This window comes from Armigeres subalbatus, unplaced genomic scaffold (assembly GCF_024139115.2).
Source record: "Armigeres subalbatus isolate Guangzhou_Male unplaced genomic scaffold, GZ_Asu_2 Contig1862, whole genome shotgun sequence".
In the NCBI taxonomy this organism is placed as follows: domain Eukaryota; kingdom Metazoa; phylum Arthropoda; class Insecta; order Diptera; family Culicidae; genus Armigeres; species Armigeres subalbatus.
The window spans coordinates 101,599-124,388 of record NW_026942686.1 but is presented as its reverse complement, the minus strand read 5'-3'; the positions used below and the strand labels follow the sequence as shown (position 1 = coordinate 124,388).

The window sequence follows — 22,790 nt, the reverse complement described above, 5'->3', positions numbered from 1 at the left end:
CCACATCAAGATGGTGGATGGGATTGCAAAATGGTCCACAGTTTGACTGGGTGGTGCAAGAAATGGACAAAGAAGCATATCGCAGCCAGCTGGTTGATGGAGTGGCAAAGTGGTGACAGCTTGACCGGGTGTGCATGAAGGGGCCAAATGAAGCAAACCGAACAAAGATGGAGTGGCGCACGGCTTGACCGGGTGATGCATGAAATAGCAAAATCGAGCGAACCGCACCAAGATGGAGGATCGGGTAGCAAAATGGCGGGGATGGGGTGGCAACGTGGCGCACGGTTTTAACGGATGGTGCAATACGGCACATGATTTGACCGGGTGGTGCATAAAATAGCCAAATCCAGCAAACTGCACCAAGATGGTGGAAAGGATGGCAAAGTAATGCACAGTTTTACCGACTGGTGCATGAAGTGGCCAAATGGAGCAAACCACACCAAAACGGAGGAAGGGGTGGCAAAGTTGTCCACGGTTTGACCGAGTGGTGCATGAAATTGCCAAATCGATCAAATCGCACCAAGATGAGCGTAGAAAAGTGGCACGGCCTGGCCGGGTGATGCATGAAGGGGCCAAATGGAGCAAACCGCACCAAGATGGAGGAAAGGGTGGCAAAGTGGCGCACGGCTTGACCGGGTGGTGCATGAAATAGTCAAATCGCACCAAGATGTTGGATGGGGTGGCAAAGTTGTTTCCGGTTTGACCGAGTGGTGCATTAAGTGGCCAAATGGAGCAAACCGCGCTAAAATGAAGAAAGGGTGGCAAAGTGGTGCACGGCTTGACCAGGCAGTGCATGAAATAACCAAATTGAGCAAACCTTATCAAGATGGTGGATGGGGTGGCAAAGTGGTGCACGGATTGATGGGGTGGTGCATGAAGTGGCCAAATGGAGCAAATCGCCACAAGATGCTGGATGGGGCTAATTGGCACACGGTTTGATCGGATGGTGCATGAAATGGCCGAATGGAGCAAACCGCACCAAGGTTGGGGCGGCTAAGTGGCGCACGACTTGACCAGATGGTGTATGAAACAGCCGACTTGAGCAAACCACACCAACATGGTGGATGGGGTGGAGAAGTGGCGCACGGTTTGACCGTGTGGTGCATGAATTAGCCAAATCGAGCAAACCGCAACCAGATGGTGGATGGACCTGTAATGTGATGCATGGCTTGACCAGGTGGTGATTAAATACTAAAATCGTGTAAACCGCACCATGATGGTGGATGGGGTGGCAAAGTGGTCCACGGTTTGATCGGATGGTGCATGAAGTGGCCGAATGGAGCAAATCGCACCAAGATGGAGGAAGGGGTGGCAAAGTGGAGCTCGGCTTGACCGGATGGTGCAGGAGGAAGGGGTGGCAAAGTTGTACACGCACTGAATGGGTGGTGCCCCAAGCTGCCAAATATAGTAAACCGATGAGTGGCGCACGGCTTGACCGGGTGGTGCATGAAGGGGCCAAATGGATGGAGGATGACAAGATGGAGGAAAGGGTGGCAAAGTAGCGCACTGCTTGACCGGGTTGTGCATTAAATAGTAAAATCGAGCCAACTGCACAAAAATGGTGGATGGGGTGGCAAAGTGGCGCACGGTTTGATCGGATGGTGCGTGAAGTAGCCGAATGAGGTGCATGAAGTGGCGCTCGGCTTGAACGGATGGTGCATGAGGAAGGGGTGGTAAAGTGGTACACGTTTGATTGGGTGCATCGAGCTGCCAAACGGAGCAAACCGCACTAATATGGAGGAAGGAGTGGTAAAATAGACAAATCCAGCAAACTGCACCAAGATGATGGAATGGATGACGAAGTAATGCACAGGTTTACCAGGTGGTGCGAGAAGTGGCCAAATGGAGCAAATCGCCACAAGATGCTGGATGGGGCTAATTGGCACACGGTTTGATCGGATGGTGCATGAAATGGCCGAATGGAGCAAACCGCACCAAGGTAGGGGCGGCTAAGTGGCGCACGACTTGACCAGATGGTGTATGAAACAGCCGACTTGAGCAAACCACACCAACATGGTGGATGGGGTGGAGAAGTGGCACACGGTTTGACCGTGTGGTGCATGAATTAGCCAAATCGAGCAAACCGCAACCAGATGGTGGATGGACCTGTAATGTGATGCATGGCTTGACCAGGTGGTGATTAAATACTAAAATCGGGTAAACCGCACCATGATGGTGGATGGGGTGGCAAAGTGGTCCACGGTTTGAACAGATGGTACAAGAAGTGGCCGCATGAAGAATACCGCACCAAGATGGAGGAAGGGGTGCCAAAGTGGGGCACTGCTTGACCGGGTGGTGCATTAAATAGTAAAATTGAGCCAACCGTAGCAAGATAGTGGATGGGGTGGCAAAGTGGTCCTAAATCCAGCAAACTGCACCAAGAAGATGGAAAGGATGACAAAGTAATGCACAGGTTTACCAGGTGGTGCGAGAAGTGGCCAAATGGAGCAAATCGCCACAAGATGGTGGATGGGGCTAATTGGCACACGGTTTGATCGGATGGTGCATGAAACGGCCGAATGGAGCAAACCGCACCAAGGTAGGGGCGGCTAAGTGGCGCACGACTTGACCAGATGGTGTATGAAACAGCCGACTTGAGCAAACCACACCAACATGGTGGATGGGGTGGAGAAGTGGCACACGGTTTGACCGTGTGGTGCATGAATTAGCCAAATCGAGCAAACCGCAACCAGATGGTGGATGGACCTGTAATGTGATGCATGGCTTGACCAGGTGGTGATTAAATACTAAAATCGGGTAAACCGCACCATGATGGTGGATGGGGTGGCAAAGTGGTCCACGGTTTGAACAGATGGTACAAGAAGTGGCCGTATGAAGAATACCGCACCAAGATGGAGGAAGGGGTGCCAAAGTGGGGCACTGCTTGACCGGGTGGTGCATTAAATAGTAACATTGAGCCAACCGTAGCAAGATAGTGGATGAGGTGGCAAAGTGGTCCACAAATCCAGCAAACTGCACCAAGAAGATGGAAAGGATGACAAAGTAATGCACAGGTTTACCAGGTGGTGCGAGAAGTGGCCAAATGAAGCAAACCGCGCCAAGATGTAGGAAAAGGTAGCAGATTGTCGCACGGCTTGACTGGATGGTGCACGAAATAGTAAAATCGAGCGAACCGCACCAAAATGGAGGATATGGGGGCAAAGCGGTACGCGGGTCACCCGGGTGGTGCATGAAATATCCAAATCGAGCAAACCGCACCAAGATGGAGGATTGAGTAGCAAATTGGCGCACTGCACCAAGATGGGGGATGGGATGGCGAAGTGGCGCACGGTTTTAACAGATGATGCATTATCGCACACGACTCTACCAGATGGTGCAAGGAATAGTCAAATCAAGCAAACTGCACCAAGATGGTGGATAGGGTGGCAAAGTAATGCACAGTTTGACCGGCTGGTGCATGAAGTGGCCAAGTGGAGCAAACCGCACCAAGACGGAGGAAGGGGTGGCAAAGTTGGCCACGGTTTGACCGAGTTGTGCATGAAATTGTCAAATCGAGCAAACCGCACCAAGATGGTGGATGGGGTGGCAAAGTTGAGCAAGGCTTGACCAGGTGGTGCATGAAATAGCCAAATCGCACCAAGACGGTGGATGGGGTGGCAAAGCTGTTTACGGTTTGACCGAGAGGAGCATTAAGTGGCCAAATGGAGCAAACCGCACCAAGATAGTGGTGCATTAATTAGCCAAATCGAGCAAACCACACCAAGATCGTGAATGGGCCTGCTAAGTGGCGCACGACTTGACCGGTTGGTGCATGAAATGGGTATATCGTGCAAACCATACCAATATAGTGGATGGGGTGCTACATTTGTCCACGGTTTTAACCGGGTGGTGCAAGAAGTGGCTTAAAGGGAGAGAATCGCAATAAAATGGTGGATGGAGTGGCACAGTGGTCCACGGTTTGACCGAGTGGTGCATGAAGTGGCCAAATCAAGCAAACCGCACTAATATGGTGGATGGGGTGACAAAGTGAGGTACGGTTTGACCGGGTTGTGCATGGAATAGCCAAATCCAGAGTGTATGTAATTAAGAGTGGCGACACTGTCAGAATTGGAACAAAATTCATCTGTCATTCCCTGTCAAATGCGGCACATGTCGCCACTCTTAATTACATACACTCTGGCCAAATCGAAAAAACCGCACGACATGGTGGCCCTGCAAAGTGGCGCACGGTTTGACCGGGTGGTGCATGAAGTGGCTAAATGGAGCAAATCGCACCAAGATGGCGGAAGGGTTGGCGAAGTGGCCCACGGTTTGCCCGGTTGGTGCATGAAGTGGCCAAACCGCACCAAGATGGAAGTAGACCGCTAAGTTATTTATTTTATTGTTTTTCAATCCAATTTTTCGTATGCACTCCGGATGTTTGCGATTAATAAATAACGGGAAACGCCGTCCAGACAGAACACTTTATTTACAAATCGCGGGTTGTCTTCGTTTTTAACAGAAATCCTTAAATTTCCAGAAGGCGATCGGTGTTCCGGTGTAGGCACAGATCAGTCTGGACGGATTTGTTTATAGGAAGATCGGGAAAGCAATCCGAAAGACTCATTTAGTTTGTGTGATGGAAGGGGAATCCGCTCGCGTTAATTTTGATGTTTTCAGCAGAAATTTGTTAGTACTCAAAATACATTTCTCGCTTAACTTTTCAAAAGGACCTAAGTAACATTTTTTCATGAATTAATTTGAATAGCGCAAACAACAGAAAAACATGAAAGCTTTTGATTGCAGTACTCAAATTAATTCATGAAAAAAATGTTACTTAGGTCCTTTTGAAAAGTTAGGCGAGATTTGTTGTTCCGCTGCAGGAATCAAACAATCCAGATGTTTTGGATTATGGGAAACATGGAGAAGGTCATCCGCACATTCCTCGGATGTAATCCGGATGTTTGCGATTAAAAAATAACGGGAAACGCCATCCAGAACACTTTGTTTACAAATCGCGGGGGATTTTTCCTCGTTTTTAACAGAAATTCGTTCATTTCAGAAGGCGACCGGTGTTCCGGTGCAGGGACAGATCGATCTGGACGGATTTGTTTATGGGAAGATCGGGAAAGCAATCCGAAAGACTCATTTAGTTTGCGTGACGGAAGGGGAATCCGCTCGCGTTAATTTTAATGTTTTCAGCAGGAATTTGTTAGTTCCCAAAATGCATTTGTTGTTCCGCTGCAGGAATCAAACAATCCAGATGTTTTGGATTATGGGAAACACGGAGAAGGTCGTCCGCACATTCCTCGGATGTAATCCGGATGTTTGCGATTAAAAAATAACGGGATACGCCGTCCGGAACACTTTGTTTACAAATCGCGGGGGGAATTTTTTCCTCGTTTTTAACAGAAATTCGTTCATTTCCAGAAGGCGACCGGTGTTCCGGTGCAGGGACAGATCGATCTGGACGGATTTGTTTATGGAAAGATCGGGAAAGCAATCCGACAGACTCATTTAGTTTGCGTGACGGAAGGGAATCCGCTCGCGTTAATTTTAATGTTTTCCAGCAGGAATTTGTTAGTTCCCAAAATGCATTTGTTGTTCCGCTGCAGGAATCAAACAATCCAGATGTTTTGGATTATGGGAAACACGGAGAAGGTCATCCGCACATTCCTCGGATGTAATCCGGATGTTTGCGATTAAAAAATAACGGGAAACGCCATCCAGAACACTTTGTTTACAAATCGCGGGGGGGATTTTTTCCTCGTTTTTTAACAGAAATTCGTTCATTTCCAGAAGGCGACCGGTGTTCCGGTGCAGGGACAGATCGATCTGGACGGATTTGTTTATGGGAAGATCGGGAAAGCAATCCGAAAGACTCATTTAGTTTGCGTGACGGAAGGGGAATCCGCTCGCGTTAATTTTAATGTTTTCAGCAGGAATTTGTTAGTTCCCAAAATACATTTGTTGTTCCCTGTTGTTCCGCTGCAGGAATCAAACAATCCAGATGTTTTGGATTATGGGAAACACGGAGAAGGTCATCCGCACATTCCTCGGATGTAATCCGGATGTTTGCGATTAAAAATAACAGGATACGCCGTCCGGAACACTTTGTTTACAAATCGCTGGGGAATTTTTCCTCGTTTTTAACAGAAATTCGTTCATTTCCAGAAGGCGACCGGTGTTCCGGTGCAGGGACAGATCGATCTGGACGGATTTGTTTATGGAAAGATCGGGAAAGCAATCCGAAAGAATCATTTAGTTTGCGTGACGGAAGGGAATCCGCTCGCGTTAATTTTAATGTTTTCAGCAGGAATTTGTTAGTTCCCAAAATGCATTTGTTGTTCCGCTGCAGGAATCAAACAATCCAGATGTTTTGGATTATGGGAAACACGGAGAAGGTCATCCGCACATTCCTCGGATGTAATCCGGATGTTTGCGATTAAAAATAACGGAAACGCCATCCAGAACACTTTGTTTACAAATCGCGGGGGATTTTTCCTCGTTTTTAACAGAAATTCGTTCATTTCCAGAAGGCGACCGGTGTTCCGGTGCAGGGACAGATCGATCTGGACGGATTTGTTTATGGGAAGATCGGGAAAGCAATCCGAAAGACTCATTTAGTTTGCGTGACGGAAGGGGAATCCGCTCGCGTTAATTTTAATGTTTTCAGCAGGAATTTGTTAGTTCCCAAAATACATTTGTTGTTCCCTGTTGTTCCGCTGCAGGAATCAAACAATCCAGATGTTTTGGATTATGGGAAACACGGAGAAGGTCATCCGCACATTCCTCGGATGTAATCCGGATGTTTGCGATTAAAAAATAACGGGATACGCCGTCCGGAACACTTTGTTTACAAATCGCGGGGGGAATTTTTTCCTCGTTTTTTAACAGAAATTCGTTCATTTCCAGAAGGCGACCGGTGTTCCGGTGCAGGGACAGATCGATCTGGACGGATTTGTTTATGGAAAGATCGGGAAAGCAATCCGAAAGACTCATTTAGTTTGCGTGACGGAAGGGGAATCCGCTCGCGTTAATTTTAATGTTTTCAGCAGGAATTTGTTAGTTCCCAAAATGCATTTGTTGTTCCGCTGCAGGAATCAAACAATCCAGATGTTTTGGATTATGGGAAACACGGAGAAGGTCATCCGCACATTCCTCGGATGTAATCCGGATGTTTGCGATTAAAAAATAACGGGAAACGCCATCCAGAACACTTTGTTTACAAATCGCGGGGGGGATTTTTTCCTCGTTTTTTAACAGAAATTCGTTCATTTCCAGAAGGCGACCGGTGTTCCGGTGCAGGGACAGATCGATCTGGACGGATTTGTTTATGGGAAGATCGGGAAAGCAATCCGAAAGACTCATTTAGTTTGTGTGATGGAAGGGGAATCCGCTCGCGTTAATTTTAATGTTTTCAGCAGGAATTTGTTAGTTCCCAAAATACATTTGTTGTTCCCTGTTGTTCCGCTGCAGGAATCAAACAATCCAGATGTTTTGGATTATGGGAAACACGGAGAAGGTCATCCGCACATTCCTCGGATGTAATCCGGATGTTTGCGATTAAAAAATAACGGGAAACGCCATCCGAAACACTATATGGTTACAAATCGCGGGGGGAAATTTTTCCTCGTTTTCAACAGAAATTCATTAATTTCCAGAAGGCGATCGGTGTTCCGGTGCAGGGACAGATCGATCTGGATGGATTTGTTTATGGAAAGATCGGAGAAGCAATCTGAAAGACTGGAGGAACTACCGGAGAAATTCTTGTAGGAACTGTTGTTTTGGAGGCATTCCTTTAAGAAACTAGGAGGAATTCTAGGATATTTTCCTCCACAATTCGGGACTCGCGTCCTGAATCACTCACGCAGTCCCGTTGAACTTTACGACAAGCGTGGTTTTTTCGAAGGTCCCAACTAATGCAGCGTACACACCAGTCAAGCAGTTTGACGAACATTGACTTCGCCCCCAAGAAAACGCTTCGAAACGAAAATGAAACGTGTGTGAAGTTGTTCGAACAACCATTTGCAGTTGGCGGCTCGGCTCGGTTGGAAAAAATTAAAACGGTTTGATTTTGGTTTGAGTACTCGGGGGTGGAGTCAATAGTGCTGTCCAAATGAGCAGCTCGAAGTTGTTCCCGTCCTGCTCGTTCTTTTTTGTCAATAAATGGGCATGAGCAGGACAGGGAGAAACTTCGAGCTACTTCAAGCTCTCATTGGACAGCACTAATATTCGTCAAACATGTTTGAGCCCTCCTTAGCCGTGCGGTAAGACGCGTGGCTACAAAGCAAGACCATGCTGAGGGTGGCTGGGTTCGATTCCCGGTGCCGGTCTAAGCAATTTTCGGATTGGAAGTTGTCACGACTTCCCTGGGTATAAAAGTATCATCGTATTAGCCTCATGATATACGAAGGCAAAAATGGTGATCTGGGAATTGTTAAATTTTAACTAAAAGTTAAACGAATCGGTCACTGGGGAAAAATTCGTGAGTTCGGTTAAGTTTCAATATTCCAGAATGTGCGTAATGTCTATGTTGGGCAAAACTATTCCCATTACCACTCCTTCTCGTATGGGCCAGCTGGTAAGGGCGATGACAACTACAGCGTCGGGTTGCAAGAGTGTGATTTCGAGTCCCGCTCGAAGAGAGTAACGAAAAAGTGTTCCATTTAAAGATTATGAAATATAATAACTATCCAGTTTTCCGCGAGCGGTAATGGCCGCCAGCTTGCCTGTGGGTTAGTCTCTGATTTGACGTCTGTGGAGGTCAACTGCACCCACCGCTCCGAGCATTCTGATCAATGTGGCATATACAGTATGGTCCATAAAAAAATGCGAAAACATGAAAATTATAGTTACGTAGTTTTATAATTGAGAGACTATGTTACATAGTAACAATTTTTTTCAATAATACATTCACTAGATACAAATGTTTTTTTTTTCATGATACGTTCGCTTACATACATATATATGAATAGTAGAAATAACCCTTTAATGTGCAGAAACATAAGTTAAAAAATATTTTCGCATTTTTTTATGGACCATACTGTAAAGTTAAATTAAAGCCTTCTTATACCACATTGATCAAAATGCTTGAATGGTGGGTGCCAGTAACGTCAAACCAGAGACTAACCCGCAGACATGCTGGCGGCCATTACCGCTCGCGGAAAACTGGATAAAATATAAAATACAAAGTGCAAAAAGAATTTGAAAAAAAAAACGCAACAGATTTTTTTTCTTGTTTTCAAAATTAAGCTGAATAAATGCTACTCAGCAAAAGTTCTATTTCATCGATAAACTAGGATAAAGCGACTTTCTGTCCCTTTTGACCTTCTGTCCCTCTCGACTTTCGACCTTCTGCGCCTTTCGATTTGTGACCTACTGTCCCTTTTGACTTTCACCTTTCTGTCCCTATCGACTTTCGACCTTCTGTCCCTTTCGATTTTCGGCCTTTTGTCCCTTTCGACTTTCGACCTTCTGTCCCTTTCGACTTTCTGTCTCCTTCGACTTTCGACCTTCTGTCCCTCTCGACTTTCGACCTTATGTTCCTTTCGACATTCGATTTTCGACCTCTTGTCCCTTTCGACTTTCAACCTTCTGTCCCTCTCGATTTTCGACCTTCTGTCCTTTTTGACTTTCGACCCTCTGTCTCTTTCGACTTTCTGTCCCTTTCGACTTTCGACCTTCTGTCCCTTTCGACTTTCGTCCTTCTTTTCCTTCCGACTCTCGACCTTCTGTCTCTTTCGAATTTCGTCCTCCTATCCCTTTTGACTCTCGACCTTCTGTCACTTTCGGCTCTTGACCTTCTATTCCTTTCGACCTTCTGTCTCTCTCGACTTTCGACCTTCTGTCTCTCTCGACTTTCGACCTCCTGTCTCTCTCAACTTTCGGCCTTCTGTCCCTCTCGACTTTCTTTTTCTTTTGACTTTCGACCTTTCGTCCCTTTCCACTTTCGTCCTTCAATCCTTTTCGACTCTTGACCTTGTCTCTTTCGACTTTCTGTCCCTTTCGACTTTCGACCTGATGTCCCTTTTGACTCTCGACCTTCTGTCCCTTTCGAATTTCGAACTTTTTTCACTTTCGACTTTCGACCTTCTGTCTTTTGACTCTCAACCTTCGCTTCCTTTCGACTTTCGTCCTTCTATTCCTTCCGACTCTCGATCTTCTGTCTCTTTCGACTTTCTGTCCCTTTCGACTTTGGACCTTCTGTCCCTTTCGACTTTCAACCTTCTGTCTCTTTCGACTTTCGACCTTCTATACCTTTCGACCTTCTGTCCCTTTCGACTTTCGACTTTCTGTCTTTTACGACTTTCGACCGGCTATCCCTCTCGACTTTCTGTTTATTTTGACTTTCGGCTTTCTGTCCCTTTCGACTTTCGACCTTCTGTCTCTCTCGATATCGACCTTCTGTCCCTTTCGACTTTCGACCTACTTTCCCTTTCGACTTTTGACCTTCTATTTCTTTCGACCTTCTGTCCCTTTCGACTTTCGACCTTCTTTCGACTTTCGACCTTTTTTCGACTTTCGATCTCCTGTCCCTCTCGCATTTCGGCCTTCTGTCCCTTTTGACTTTCTGTTGCTTTTAACTTTCGACCCTTCGTCCATTTCGACTTTCGACCTTCTGTACCTTTCGACTTTCGTCCTTCTATCCCTTTCGACTCTCGACCTTCTGTCTCTTTCGACTTTCTGTCCCTTTCGACTTTCGACCTTCTGTTCCTCTCGATCTTCGACCTTCTGTCCATTTCGACTTTCGATTTCCTGTCCCTTACGACTTTCTGTCCCTTTCGACTTTCGACTTTCTGTCCCTTTCGACTTTCGACCTTCTGTCCCTTTCGACTTTCGACCTTCTGTCCCTTTCGACTTTCGATCTTCTGTCCCTTTATTTTCCCTTATGTTTTTGCACTGCTAAAGTAAATGCTGGAAGTAAATAATCTGGATACACTGCCACATCTCAGCCATTTTTAGTAGTTGAATCTTGGTCTGTATATTTGGTATATTTTAAATATAAATTTCTAAATTGCTGTAAAGCTGCTTTGTGAGTTAAGTGCATAGAAAATGGACGGAAATAAAAAACGAGATCATTGGCGCAAGGAGAAGCAGAGGAATGCGCTTCGTAATGTCGCCAAGCAAAACCCATCTATGGCCCTCTCGATGAGGAAATTTTTGACGACGACTCCGGTGGCATCTGGCAGCGCAGCAGGTTAGTGAGCATTAATCACGACGGCATACAGCAGTGCTGTCATAACTGAAGAAAAAATGCATCGAATTTTATTTATATATATTTTTTATAAAAATATAATTCCGTATATTGTATATATTAAAGTCAAAGTTTGGGTGGTGCTAAACTCGGAAGTTTATTTGAAAAAATATGCAGAAACATCAAAAAACAGTGATTTGCCGTTAGATGGCACAACTCACGATGAAGAACTTCGATACTCATTCAGTTATTTTAGAATAAAATACAGAATGTTATGCTGAAAACCGCGAGAAGATTAAAGTTTATTAGCCATAGTTATTAGCATTTTACTGGAGTGTTGTAAGGGTGGATTAATTACGGAACGAAATTTGCTCAAACTACACTTCAGTAAAATGCTAATAACTTTGCCGTGTGAACTCAGAACTTCTCACGGTTTTCAGCATAACATTCTGTATTTTATCCTACAATACCTGAATGAGTATCAAAGTTCTACATCGTGAGTTGTGCCATCTAACTGCAAATCGCTGTTTTTCGATGTTTCTGCATACATTTTTCCGTATAAACTTCTAACGAGTATAGCACCGCCCAAACCATGATGGATTTGGCTGAAATTTTGTCCATAGCATCAGGGCATCAACAAATAGGATTGAATGAGAGGGCGGCCCATCAACAAATTTGAAATAAGTTTTTCCCCATACTAATTTGAGCCACCATAATATATATACATAAGTTAAGTATTATATACAAAGACAGACAGACATGTGCTCAGTTCATCGAGCTTAGTTGATTGATATATAACACTATGGGTCTCCGAGCTTTCTATAGAAAGTTTGTTTTCGGAGTGCAATGGTAGCCTTTCGGTACAATTTTGAGAAAGGTAAAAATCATTTGCACATAGAAAAGAAATCTTACATGGGGGAGGAAGTCGGAAAATCTAGAAAAAAAATGCTAATAAATGTACGGCCCTATTGCGAAAACTTCATTTACAATGTAGTAAATGATTTACTCCGTGGCCCTCCTTGGCCGTGCGGTAAGACGCGCGGCTACAAAGCAAGACCATGCTGAGGGTGGCTGGGTTCGATTCCCGGTACCGGTCTAGGCAATTTTCGGATTGGAAATTGTCTCGACTTCCCTCGGTATAAAAGTATCATCGTGTTAGCCTCATGATATACGAATGCAAAAATGGTAACTTGGCTTAGAAACCTCGCAGTTAATAACTGTGGAAGTGCTTAATGAACACTAAGCTGCGAGGCGGCTCTGTCCCAGTGTGGGGATGTAATGCCAATAAGATGAAGAAGAAATGATTTACTTTACATTCAAACATATTTCTATGACTGAATCGACAATATATTCTTAAACAAAGTTGTTTTGTTTTATTTAGTAATGTTATCATGAATTGAGTTTTTTTCCGCAATATTCAGAATAATACACGACTTTCTCCCTTTCACGGCTAAGGCGTGCGGTGAGATGCGCGGCTACACAGCAAAACCATGCTGAGGGTGGCTGGGTTCGATGCCCGATGCCGGTTTAGGAAATTTTCGGATTGGAAATTGTCTCGACTTCCCTGGGCATAAAAGTAAAGCCTCATGATATACGTATGCAGAAATGGTAACTTGGTTAGAAACCTCGCAATTAATAACTGTGTAAAGCCCGCAGTCCACTGTTTGTCATAATGACAAATATTTGTCAAGTTGATCCGGACTTCTACCAAACCGATTAGAAATCGACATGGATATCAGGCTGACTTGACAAATATTTGTCATTATGACAAACAGTGTACTGATAGCTTAAGGGCTTAATGAACACTAAGCTGCGAGGCGGGAATGTTCCAGTGGGGAATGTAATGCCATAGAAGAAGAAGAAGACACGACTTTCTATATATTTTGTTTATAATATTTACTTCGATGGTTCGTACATCTTGCAGACCTGAGCGATAGTACTGGTATCCCTCCCGATGCGTTAGCTGCCGTTGCCGAGACAAACGATCGAGCTGAAAATACTGTTGCAGAAGCAAACGAACATCTTGCAGACCTGAGCGATAGTACTGGTATCCCTCCCGATGCGTTAGTTGAGGTTGCCGAGACAAACGATCGAGCTGAAAATACTGTTGCAGAAGCAAACGAACGAGTTGAAAATTCCGTTGCCGAGACTAACGATCGAGCTGAAAATTCCGTTGCAGAAGCAAACGAACGAGTTGAAAATTTCGTTACCGAGGCAAACGATCGAAATTTCTTTGCCAGATCCGAAACCAGCAACCACGATAATATCCCTGGTAAGTATACATTTTACGCATTGCTTAACCAACTGACTCAGGCTGAGTATCGACTTCAGATTGAAACCATTTCCAAACTTTTTCAGGAGATGTCGTAAACTCTGCTGCATCTGAAGATGTCGATGGTTTAATGCAGTCTGAGATTACTGCAATGGATTGCAATACTTCCGATGAGGACATTGTTGTAAGTAATATTTTCAATAATTACAGTACCATGGTTTCATTATAGCAGTAGTAGTTTCATTTTCTACATATAATAATTATTCATTTTAAATTTTAGGAATGTAGTGCAGCGAGCGGATTGGTCATTTCCACGCCACAGGAAAGACATAAAAGGAAACTTGGGGATGCAGTTGCAGGAGCCAAAAGGTAGAGATAGTAAGATTAATAAAAACTAATAATTGATTCCGTGCTTCATTTTAAGGCCGAAAGGCAGTTCCAACAGCGAGGAAAATGACATTATTGAGAAGCATCCAAGTATCGCACGCTCTGAGGATACGAGTACGGACATGCCTGCTTTGATGGTGGGGTGAGTACAATAATTATATACTTTTCTTGGATGAAAAAGCATAGCCATAGGGCAAGGTCAATTTATCAGTTGATCAGTTTATTTTCCTTAGTGAAACGAGGGTCTTGTGGTTGTGTCTATACTCTGGCATGCTAAAGGTTCCCCCAAACACACGCAACGGGACTGTCGCCTTCGATTGGCGACTGCGCAACGTAAACCGAACATTGCATGATGCAACTACCTAGTGATAGAGTCACAGCGACAGTCGCATCGCGTGTAGTTGGGGGAACCTTAAGACACACGTAGAATGGATACGTGAAGCTGATTCTTTACTCATTCTGCGTGGTCGTTCAGGGTGCAAAAAGGATTATTAGGGATTTATTGGAAAATTGTCAATTTTGAATGAAAAACAAATTGTTTCACAATTTATAAACTCACATATCCATAGTGAAGATATGGCCCAGCTATAATGGTGAGCACGAAGGAGAGTTTTGACAGTTAACCCATATATTTATTGTCAAAACGCACCTCAGCACTCACTTTTTTAGCATGGCCTTTAGTTTCCCCATGACTCTTATATTTATCTTATCTGTATATCCATTGTTTTTTCCTTCATTAATCAAATTCCGCCCTCGCATGGTTCTGTTCCTACGATTTCCCATGGGAAAATTGTCAACCGCAACGCAAACGTATCCTATGTGCGAGGCTCATAAAACGGTTTGATTCTGGTTTGAGTTGTCGGGGGTGGAGTCAAGGTTCGCCGAACATGTTTGAGCATTTGTAGTGAAGTTGCTTAAACCCCCATATATTTTTTGATGGTTGGTGCTCAAGTTGGCGCTTCGGTCGTTCGTGTTTGATGGAACGTACACACGGTCAAGCAGTTTGACCAACATTGACTCCACCTCTCGTTTATTCAAACATCTATCAAGTTTTACCAACAGCGGCACGAACAATCAATTTATTCGACCAACAATATCACACACGAACGACCGAAGCGCCAACTTGAGCACCAACCATCAAAAAATATATGGGGGTTTGTGCAACTTCAATACAAATGCTCAAACATGTTCGACGAACTTTGACTCCGCCTCCGGCAACTCAAACCAAAATCAAACCGTTTTAATTTTTTCCAACCAAGCCGCCAACTGTCAAATGGTTGTTCGAACTTAAGAGGCTGCACTCATAAAAGAGATGAAGTGTTTTGTTTTTAATCCAGGCTCGTTAGTTCGAACAACTTCACACACGGTCAGACAAAGCAGCAACCGAAGCGTTTTCTTGGGGTCGGAGTCAATGTTCGTCAAATTGCTTGACTGGTGTGTACGTTGCATAATGGAACGTACACACGGTCAAGCAGTTTGACCAACATTGACTCCACCTCTTGTTTATTCAAACATCCATCAATATTTACGAACAGCGACACGCACAATCAATTTATTCGACCAACAATATCACACACGAACGACCGAAGCGCCAACTTGAGCACCAACCATCGAAAAATATATGGGGGTTTGTGCAACTTCACTACAAATGCTCAAACATTTTCGGCGAACCTTGACTCCACCCCCCACAACTCAAACCAAAATCAAACCGTTTTAATTTTTTCCAACCGAGCCGCCAACTGTCAAATGGTTGTTCGAACAACTTCACACACGTTCAAGCAAAGCAGCAACCGAAGCGTTTTCTTGGGGGCGGAGTCAATGTTCGTCAAACTGCTTGACTGGTGTGTACGTTGCATAATGCATTAGAAAAAAGTTACACAGAGTGCAGTGGGGTCCATTTGGACCCAAGATTTCATCACGATCACAAAAACTCAAATTTCAACCGATTCTCGATCCTCAGGCATCAAACGAAAGCTGTAGGTTCATAGAACAAGCTCATGGGGTGATTCATTAAAATTGACCTCTGTAGTTCCCGGGGAACCTGTACTAAAGAGGTACTGTTTGAGCTTCTCAATTTGGCACCAAATTTTCGAGTTTCGTGTTATGAAACATAAAATTGCTTGCAAATATGTGCTCTGATGATCCCAACTGTATTTGCTATCTTGTATATGCCATTTCTGGGCAAATTTATCCCTCTAGCGGTCATCGGAGAGCCCTCTGGAAGATCCGGAACTTCCGTAAAAGTGGCCAATTCTAAAAGTTAATCCCAGAGCTTTGCGATTTTTTGGTAACCATTCATTCTGGCAAACTGTGGGTGCATTTAAAAGTTAAAGCCTTCTGTGACCTACAAATGTCCAAGAAACGGTCCCCCGGAAGATCCGGAACATTCGTCAAAATGGCCAATTTCAAAAGTTCATTCCAGAACTTCGCGATTTTTTCGTAACCATTCATTCTGGAAAATTGTTGGTGCAATCAATAGTTAAAGCCTTCTGTGACCTATAAATGTCCCAGAAACGGTCTTCCAGCAGATCCGGAACATTCGTAAAAGTGGCCAATTCCAAAAGTTCATCCCAGAGCTTCGCGATTTTTTTGTAAGCATCCATTCTGGCAAAGTGTAGGTGCAATCAATAGTTGAAGTCTTCTGTGACCCCCAAATTTCCCAGAAACGGTCCTCCGGAAGATCCGGAACACTCGTAAAAGTGGCCAATTTCAAAAGTTTATCTCAGTACTTCGCGATTTTTTGGTAACCATTCATTCTGGCAAATTGTGGGTGCAGTCGATAGTAAAAATCTTCTGTGACCCCCAAATGTCCCAGAAACCGTCCTCCGGAAAATACGGAACATTCGTAAAAGTGGCAAACTCCAAAAGTTTATTACAGAGCTTCGCGATTTTTTTTCGAAATCATTTATTCTAGCAAATCGTGAGTGCAATAAATAGTTAAAGCCTTCCGTGACCTACAAATGTCCTAGAAACGGTCTCCCGTAAGATCCGGAACATTCGTAAAAGTGGCCAATTCCAAAAGTTTATCTCAGAGCTTCGCGATTTTTTGGTAACCATTCGTTCTGGCAAATTGTGGGTGCAATCAATAGTTGAAGCCTTCTGTGACCTACAAATGTCCCAGAAACGGTCCTCCGGAAGATCCGGAACATTCGTAAAAGTGGCCAATTCCAAAAGTTTATCTCAGAGCTTCGCGATTTTTTGGTAACCATTCGTTCTGGCAAATTGTGGGTGCAGTTAATAGTTGAAGTCTTCTGTGATCTACAAATGTCCCAGAAACGGTCCTCCGGAAGATCCGGAACATTCGTAAAAGTGGCCAATTCCAAAAGTTTATCTCAGTGCTTCGCGATTTTTTGGTAACCATTCGTTCTGGCAAATTGTGGGTGCAGTTAATAGTTGAAGTCTTCTGTGATCTACAAATGTCCCAGAAACGGTCCTCCGGAAGATCCGGAACATTCGTAAAAGTGGCCAATTCCAAAAAATTATCTCAGTGCTTCGCGATTTTTGGTAACCATTCGTTCTGGCAAATGGTGGGTGCAATCAATAGTTGAAGCCTTCTGTGACCTACAAATGTCCCAGAAACGGTCCTCCGGAAGATCCGGAACATTCGTAAAAGTGGCCAATTCCAAAAGTTTATCTCAGTGCTTCGCGATTTTTGGTAACCATTCGTTCTGGCAAATTTTGGGTGCATTTAATAGTTGAAGCCTTCTGTGACCTACAAATGTCCAAGAAACGGTCCTCCGGAAGATCCGGAACATCCGTAAAATGGCCAATTCCAAAAGTTCATTCCAGAACTTCGCGATTTTTGGTAACCATTCGTTCTGGCAAATTGTGGGTGCAATCAATAGTTGAAGCCTTCTGTGACCTACAAATGTCCCAGAAACGGTCCTCCGGAAGATCCGGAACATTCGTAAAAGTGGCCAATTCCAAAAGTTTATCTCAGAGCTTCGCGATTTTTGGTAACCATTCGTTCTGGCAAATTGTGGGTGCATTTAATAGTTGAAGCCTTCTGTGACCTACAAATGTCCAAGAAACGGTCCTCCGGAAGATCCGGAACATTCGTAAAAGTGGCCAATTCCAAAAGTTTATCTCAGTGCTTCGCGATTTTTGGTAACCATTCGTTCTGGCAAATTGTGGGTGCATTTAAAAGTTAAAGCCTTCTGTGGCCTACAAATGTCCAAGAAACGGTCCTCCGGAAGATCCGGAAGATCGTCAAAATGGCCAATTCCAAAAGTTCATTCCGGAACTTTGCGATTTTTGGTAACCATTCATTCTGACAAATTGTGGGTGCAATCAATAGTTAAAGCCTTAGATTTTGGTTTGAGTTGTCGGGGGTGGAGTCAATGTTCACCGAACAAGTTTGAGCATTTGTAATGAAGCTGCACAAAAACCCCATATATTGTTTGATGGTTGATGCTCAAGTTGGCGCTTCGGTCGTTCGTGTGTGATATTGTTGGTCGAATAAATTGATTGATCGCGCGGCTGTTGGTAAAACTTGATGGATGTTTGATTAAACGAGAGGTGGAGTCAATGTTGGTCAATCTGCTTGACCGTGTGTACGTTCCATAAGGGAGGCAATTATTTTTGGTATCGCACTACCAGGGTATCGCACTACGATGCGACGCAACTCGTGTAAAATAATAACAATTTTTTATCAATGATCTGTCAATTTGCACTGGTTGCGTCGCGTTTACTCTGTCTTCCCCCTAAGGCAAAAATAAACAACCCAATAGAAAAAGGCATCACTGCTTGGTTGTTTTATCTGGGTTTAGCATATACTGCTGCACCATCCAGCATTTTTAATCCTTAAGCCTAGTATGCAGTTCTCAAGGAAAACGGTCAAGGAAAATTTCGAGTTATTTCCAAAGGAATTTTGACAATTAAAATCAGTAGGCGAAAAATAAAATATTATCTGTGTTCATTCGTTAGTCGATTTGGTGGTGTTGTGAGTCAAGCGGAGCAAATACAGTACCAAACGCAAAAGCTTCATGATGCCTGAGAGCTGCTTTATTCGCAACCGACTTTGTGAATCATTTCCGTTTTGCCCATCGGTGAACGGAATAAATTCGATAGATCAAGCAATAGATTGATAGATTCAACGGCATTGTGGAAATCATCCACGTAAAAAAAAATAATGTTAGAGTAGAGTGGGGCAAGAGTACGCTCTTAGTTTTCAATCGATCATGTGGCCCTTATGAAGCAAGCTTCTGCATATCAAATCAGTGTCGATGATTCATATACTCTTCCTTTATGTTACCCAGGGGAAAAAATATTGAAATTATTGAGATTCGTTTTAGTAGAACCCTTATTGCAAGACAAGTGAAAAACGAACTCTTACCCCACCGGTGGGGTAAGAGTACGCATTTATCCAATCATGTGCTTTAAGTATATATTATCACAAATAAGAGTTATAACATTTAATTGATGTTTAATGAGCATATATTAGGGAATGTTTAAAGATTACGTAACTCTTAAAGGGGGAGGGGGTGCACTTTCATTCGAATATACAAAAAACTACAGAGGTAAAAATATATATCAGGTTTCGCGTGGCGTATACAAAGGCATTTTACTTAAAGAAAGTCCACCAATCACGTAACGTAAAATTTGGCTATTTCATCACCCCTCCCCCCCCTTATCTTACACTATTTCTATGAATCCTCTAAAAATTATATGGATCGTCACACATCTCGCAACCCCTCCCAGCTAAACGTTGCGTAATTTATGAATGTTTCTTTCGATTAAATGAAATTATCATTAAGATGAAATTGTATTTTCGTACTATGTTTAGGTGTCCAAGTCCTAATACAATTTCATTATTTCGCTTCAGTTCTTTGTTCGCTAAGTCCTTCCTAACACCGGATTTCTCAAACTTATCCTAAAAACTTGTGATAATTTCGAATTCTGTCCCTTTTTTCTTAGTTGTGAATCTTTACGCTTAGGAAGAAGTCTTATTTCGGCCGGAGATACGGGTTTGACATCATAACTTGAAGATTCATATGCGTACTCTTGCCCCACCGGTTCCTGCGTACTTTTACCCCACAGTCCCAAAAAATATTCAAGTAATGGTTTTGACTTCTTGGAAAACCAACCGGATTGGTGTTCTGTACCATAAAGTACTCTATACAATAGGTTATCGAAATGGTATAATGTTCACCTGATTGAATGTATATATGGTAATGAAATACTAGCGGAAATTCAATTATTTTTAGCAAAATGACCGAAAAGTTATCTAACTCCATATCTCCCTTGTTGTTTATTCAAATCGTTTACAATTACACATGATAATAGTTGGCCAGAAAACCTGTCAAACTGATGCAGTACTGCTAGTTTATCTTTTTTATTACTTCAAAAAATCGAAAACGTAATCTTACCCCACGCACACTCTTGCCCCACTCTACTCTATATATTATTAATATTTCTAATACTTTTTTGCCAAAGCATATAAGAGTATAAGTATTTTCGAATGGTTTTTTGCCATAACATATAAGGTTATTTTTTTACGTGTCGTTTTTTCGTAAAGGCAGTGCCACCGGTCGTCAGCTTCTGGAGCTGCCATAGCCGCGATATTCTGCTGTGTTTCAATCTAAATCTTTTTGCAGATTTTGTATCCAGCTCTTTTTGAGATAAGGCCATCGCGGCTTCACTTCCGTTCCCTAATCGGGATCGGCTATCGGCAGTTCATCGAGTGACTCCTGGTACTACACTGTTTTACAACATCGATGGCAACTTCTGGCAACGATGACTTCTTCTTGGAGGAATTCTTGAAAGTTTTCCTGGGGAAATTTTAAGAGAATTTCCCTGGAAAATGTCTGGTGGAATTCCAGATGGAATTCCCGGAGGAGTTCCTGGAGAAATTCCAGGAGGAGTTCCTGGAAGAATTCCCGGAGGAATTTCCGTGAGAAATTCTGAAGAAATTCTTAGAGAAAATTGCTGGAGAAATTCCCAAAGGTATTCACTCTCCCATTCCTGGAGGAATTTTTCGAGACATTTCTGGAGGAATTCTTGGAAGAATTCTTAGAAGAATTCTTGAAAGAATTCCTGAAGGAATTCTCGCACGAGTTCCCGGAAGAATTTCTAGAGGAATCCCAGGAGGAATTCCTGGAGAAATTTTCGTGAGAAATGCTTAAAAACTTCCTAGAGAAAATTTCATAGAAACCTCCACAGTAACTTCGAGACAAATTTCCGAAAGAATTCCTACAGTATTCCCAGGAAGTTTTCCAGAAGACATTATCGAAAGAATTCTTGGAGTTAATTTCGGAGGATTTGATTGAGGAAGTGCTGGAGGAACTTCAAGAGCAAATCCCGGAAAAACTACTAGAACTAGAACTAGAACTACTAGAATTCCTGGAACAATTTCCGGAGGATTTTTTAGGAAACTCTCGAAGGAATTCCTGGAAGAAATCCCGAAGGAATTCCAGAAGGAATTCCCGAAGGAATTTCTGGAAGAATTCCAGGAGAAATTCCCGAAGGAATTCCCGGAGAAATTCCCGAAAAAATTCCAGCAGGAATTCCCGAAGAAATTCTCGAAGGAATTTCCGGAGGAATTCTCGAAGGAATGGATTACGGTTTCGTCCAGAAATTCCTTCGGATCTACTTCCAAGAATTTCTTTAGGAAATTCTACAAGAATATACTTTTCTGGGAATTCTTTTATGGAATTCTTTAGATTCAAGAAATCTATGGAGCAAGTATATTGATAACAACGTGTGAAAAAGTGAGGTATATAGAACCTAACATGGGCGGATGTTCTGTTCAATAAATATACCTGGGCTTTTGTAAATTAAACATAGCATTTAGCATGTATGTCATTATAACAGATTGTACTGATATCTATACATACTGCGGCTTGCTTTTTATTCCAAGGGCATAATACAGAAGCCTTCAAAGTTCAGTTTTCAATAATATTTTCATTTTCCTAGACAAGAGTTTACGCGAGATGAATCGACAACTTCAAATGTTAATGATCCTAGTACTGCGGTTCCAAAAGATCGGTATGAATTTAGGATACTGGTTGAAAAGGGTCCCTATCAACCCTTGCAACCATCGTATCCATCATCAACGAAGAGCAAAAGATCCTTTCGGGCAGAATGGTTCAAACAACATATATGGCTGGAGTACAGTACGAGCAAAGATGCGTGCTTCTGCTTCTACTGCAGATTTTTCGGAAAAGAGAATTCAGCTAAAGTTGGTCATTCGGATCCTGCGTTTACCGAAAGGGGATTCAACAACTGGAAAAAGGCAACGGAATCCTTTTCCAAACATAATCGGAGTGATTTCCACAATGGGAGCATGCGAGCCTGGGATATGACGCAAAAGGTGTTGTCGAAGAACTAGACAACCAGAAAAGCGCCATGATTGCCGCTAGAGAGGCGAAGCGGATTGGTAACCGTTCTATGATGGAACGGTTTATCGAAGTGGCGAAAGTGCTATGTAAAAGTGGAAGGGCATTCCATGGACATAGTGAAGATGCGGAAAGTGTGGAGCGAGGTTCGTTCCTTGAGGTTGTACAGCTAATTGCCAAATTTGATCCTGTACTGCAGAAGCATTTGTGCGAAGGACCAAAAAATTGCCAGTACACGAGCAATCGTATACAAAACGATATGATCGTGTCGTTGCATAACGTTGTACTGCGCAATATTGCTCAATCACTGCAAGGGAAACGAATTGCAATTATTGCTGACGAGACTAGCGATTGTGGCCACAACGAACAGCTTGCAGTTGTAATAAGGCATTTCGTTGATGAACGGCCTGTGGAAACTTTTGTGGGCATCAAAAGAGTTCGCAAGACGGATGCAGGTACAATTTTCGACACCATAGCCGAAGTGCTAAAAGGTATGCAGCTGTCTTGGGAGCAGGTCACGGCAGTGTGTTTCGACGGCGCGAGTACTATGGCTGGCAGTACGGGTGGTGTTCAAGCCAAGTGCAAAGAAAAAAACAGTAGCATCCTGTTTGTACACTGCTATGCACATTGCCTCAACTTGGCTTTGGTTGACGCAGTT

General features: G+C 43.4%; 1 protein-coding gene across 1 annotated transcript; it reads left to right on the top strand.

Moving 5' to 3' along the window:
- The first annotated feature begins 10,995 nt into the window (after nucleotides 1-10,995).
- On the top strand, nucleotides 10,996-22,125 carry LOC134203464 (zinc finger MYM-type protein 5-like). Its single transcript, XM_062678341.1, has 6 exons — nucleotides 10,996-11,140; nucleotides 13,062-13,409; nucleotides 13,496-13,593; nucleotides 13,690-13,778; nucleotides 13,834-13,938; nucleotides 21,711-22,125. The coding sequence occupies exons 1-6, from the start codon at nucleotides 10,996-10,998 to the stop codon at nucleotides 22,123-22,125; spliced, it is 1,200 nt and encodes a 399-aa protein (XP_062534325.1).
- Nucleotides 22,126-22,790: the final 665 nt, after the last annotated feature.

Excerpts from the sequence above, each read along its gene's own strand:
- LOC134203464 (XM_062678341.1), top strand. The coding sequence starts at position 10,996 with ATGGACGGAAATAAAAAACGAGATCATTGGCGCAAGGAGAAGCAGAGG. Across the intron at positions 11,141-13,061 it reads GGCATCTGGCAGCGCAGCAG|ACCTGAGCGATAGTACTGGT; the intron begins GTTAGTGAGCAT and ends TACATCTTGCAG. Across the intron at positions 13,779-13,833 it reads GCAGTTGCAGGAGCCAAAAG|GCCGAAAGGCAGTTCCAACA; the intron begins GTAGAGATAGTA and ends CTTCATTTTAAG.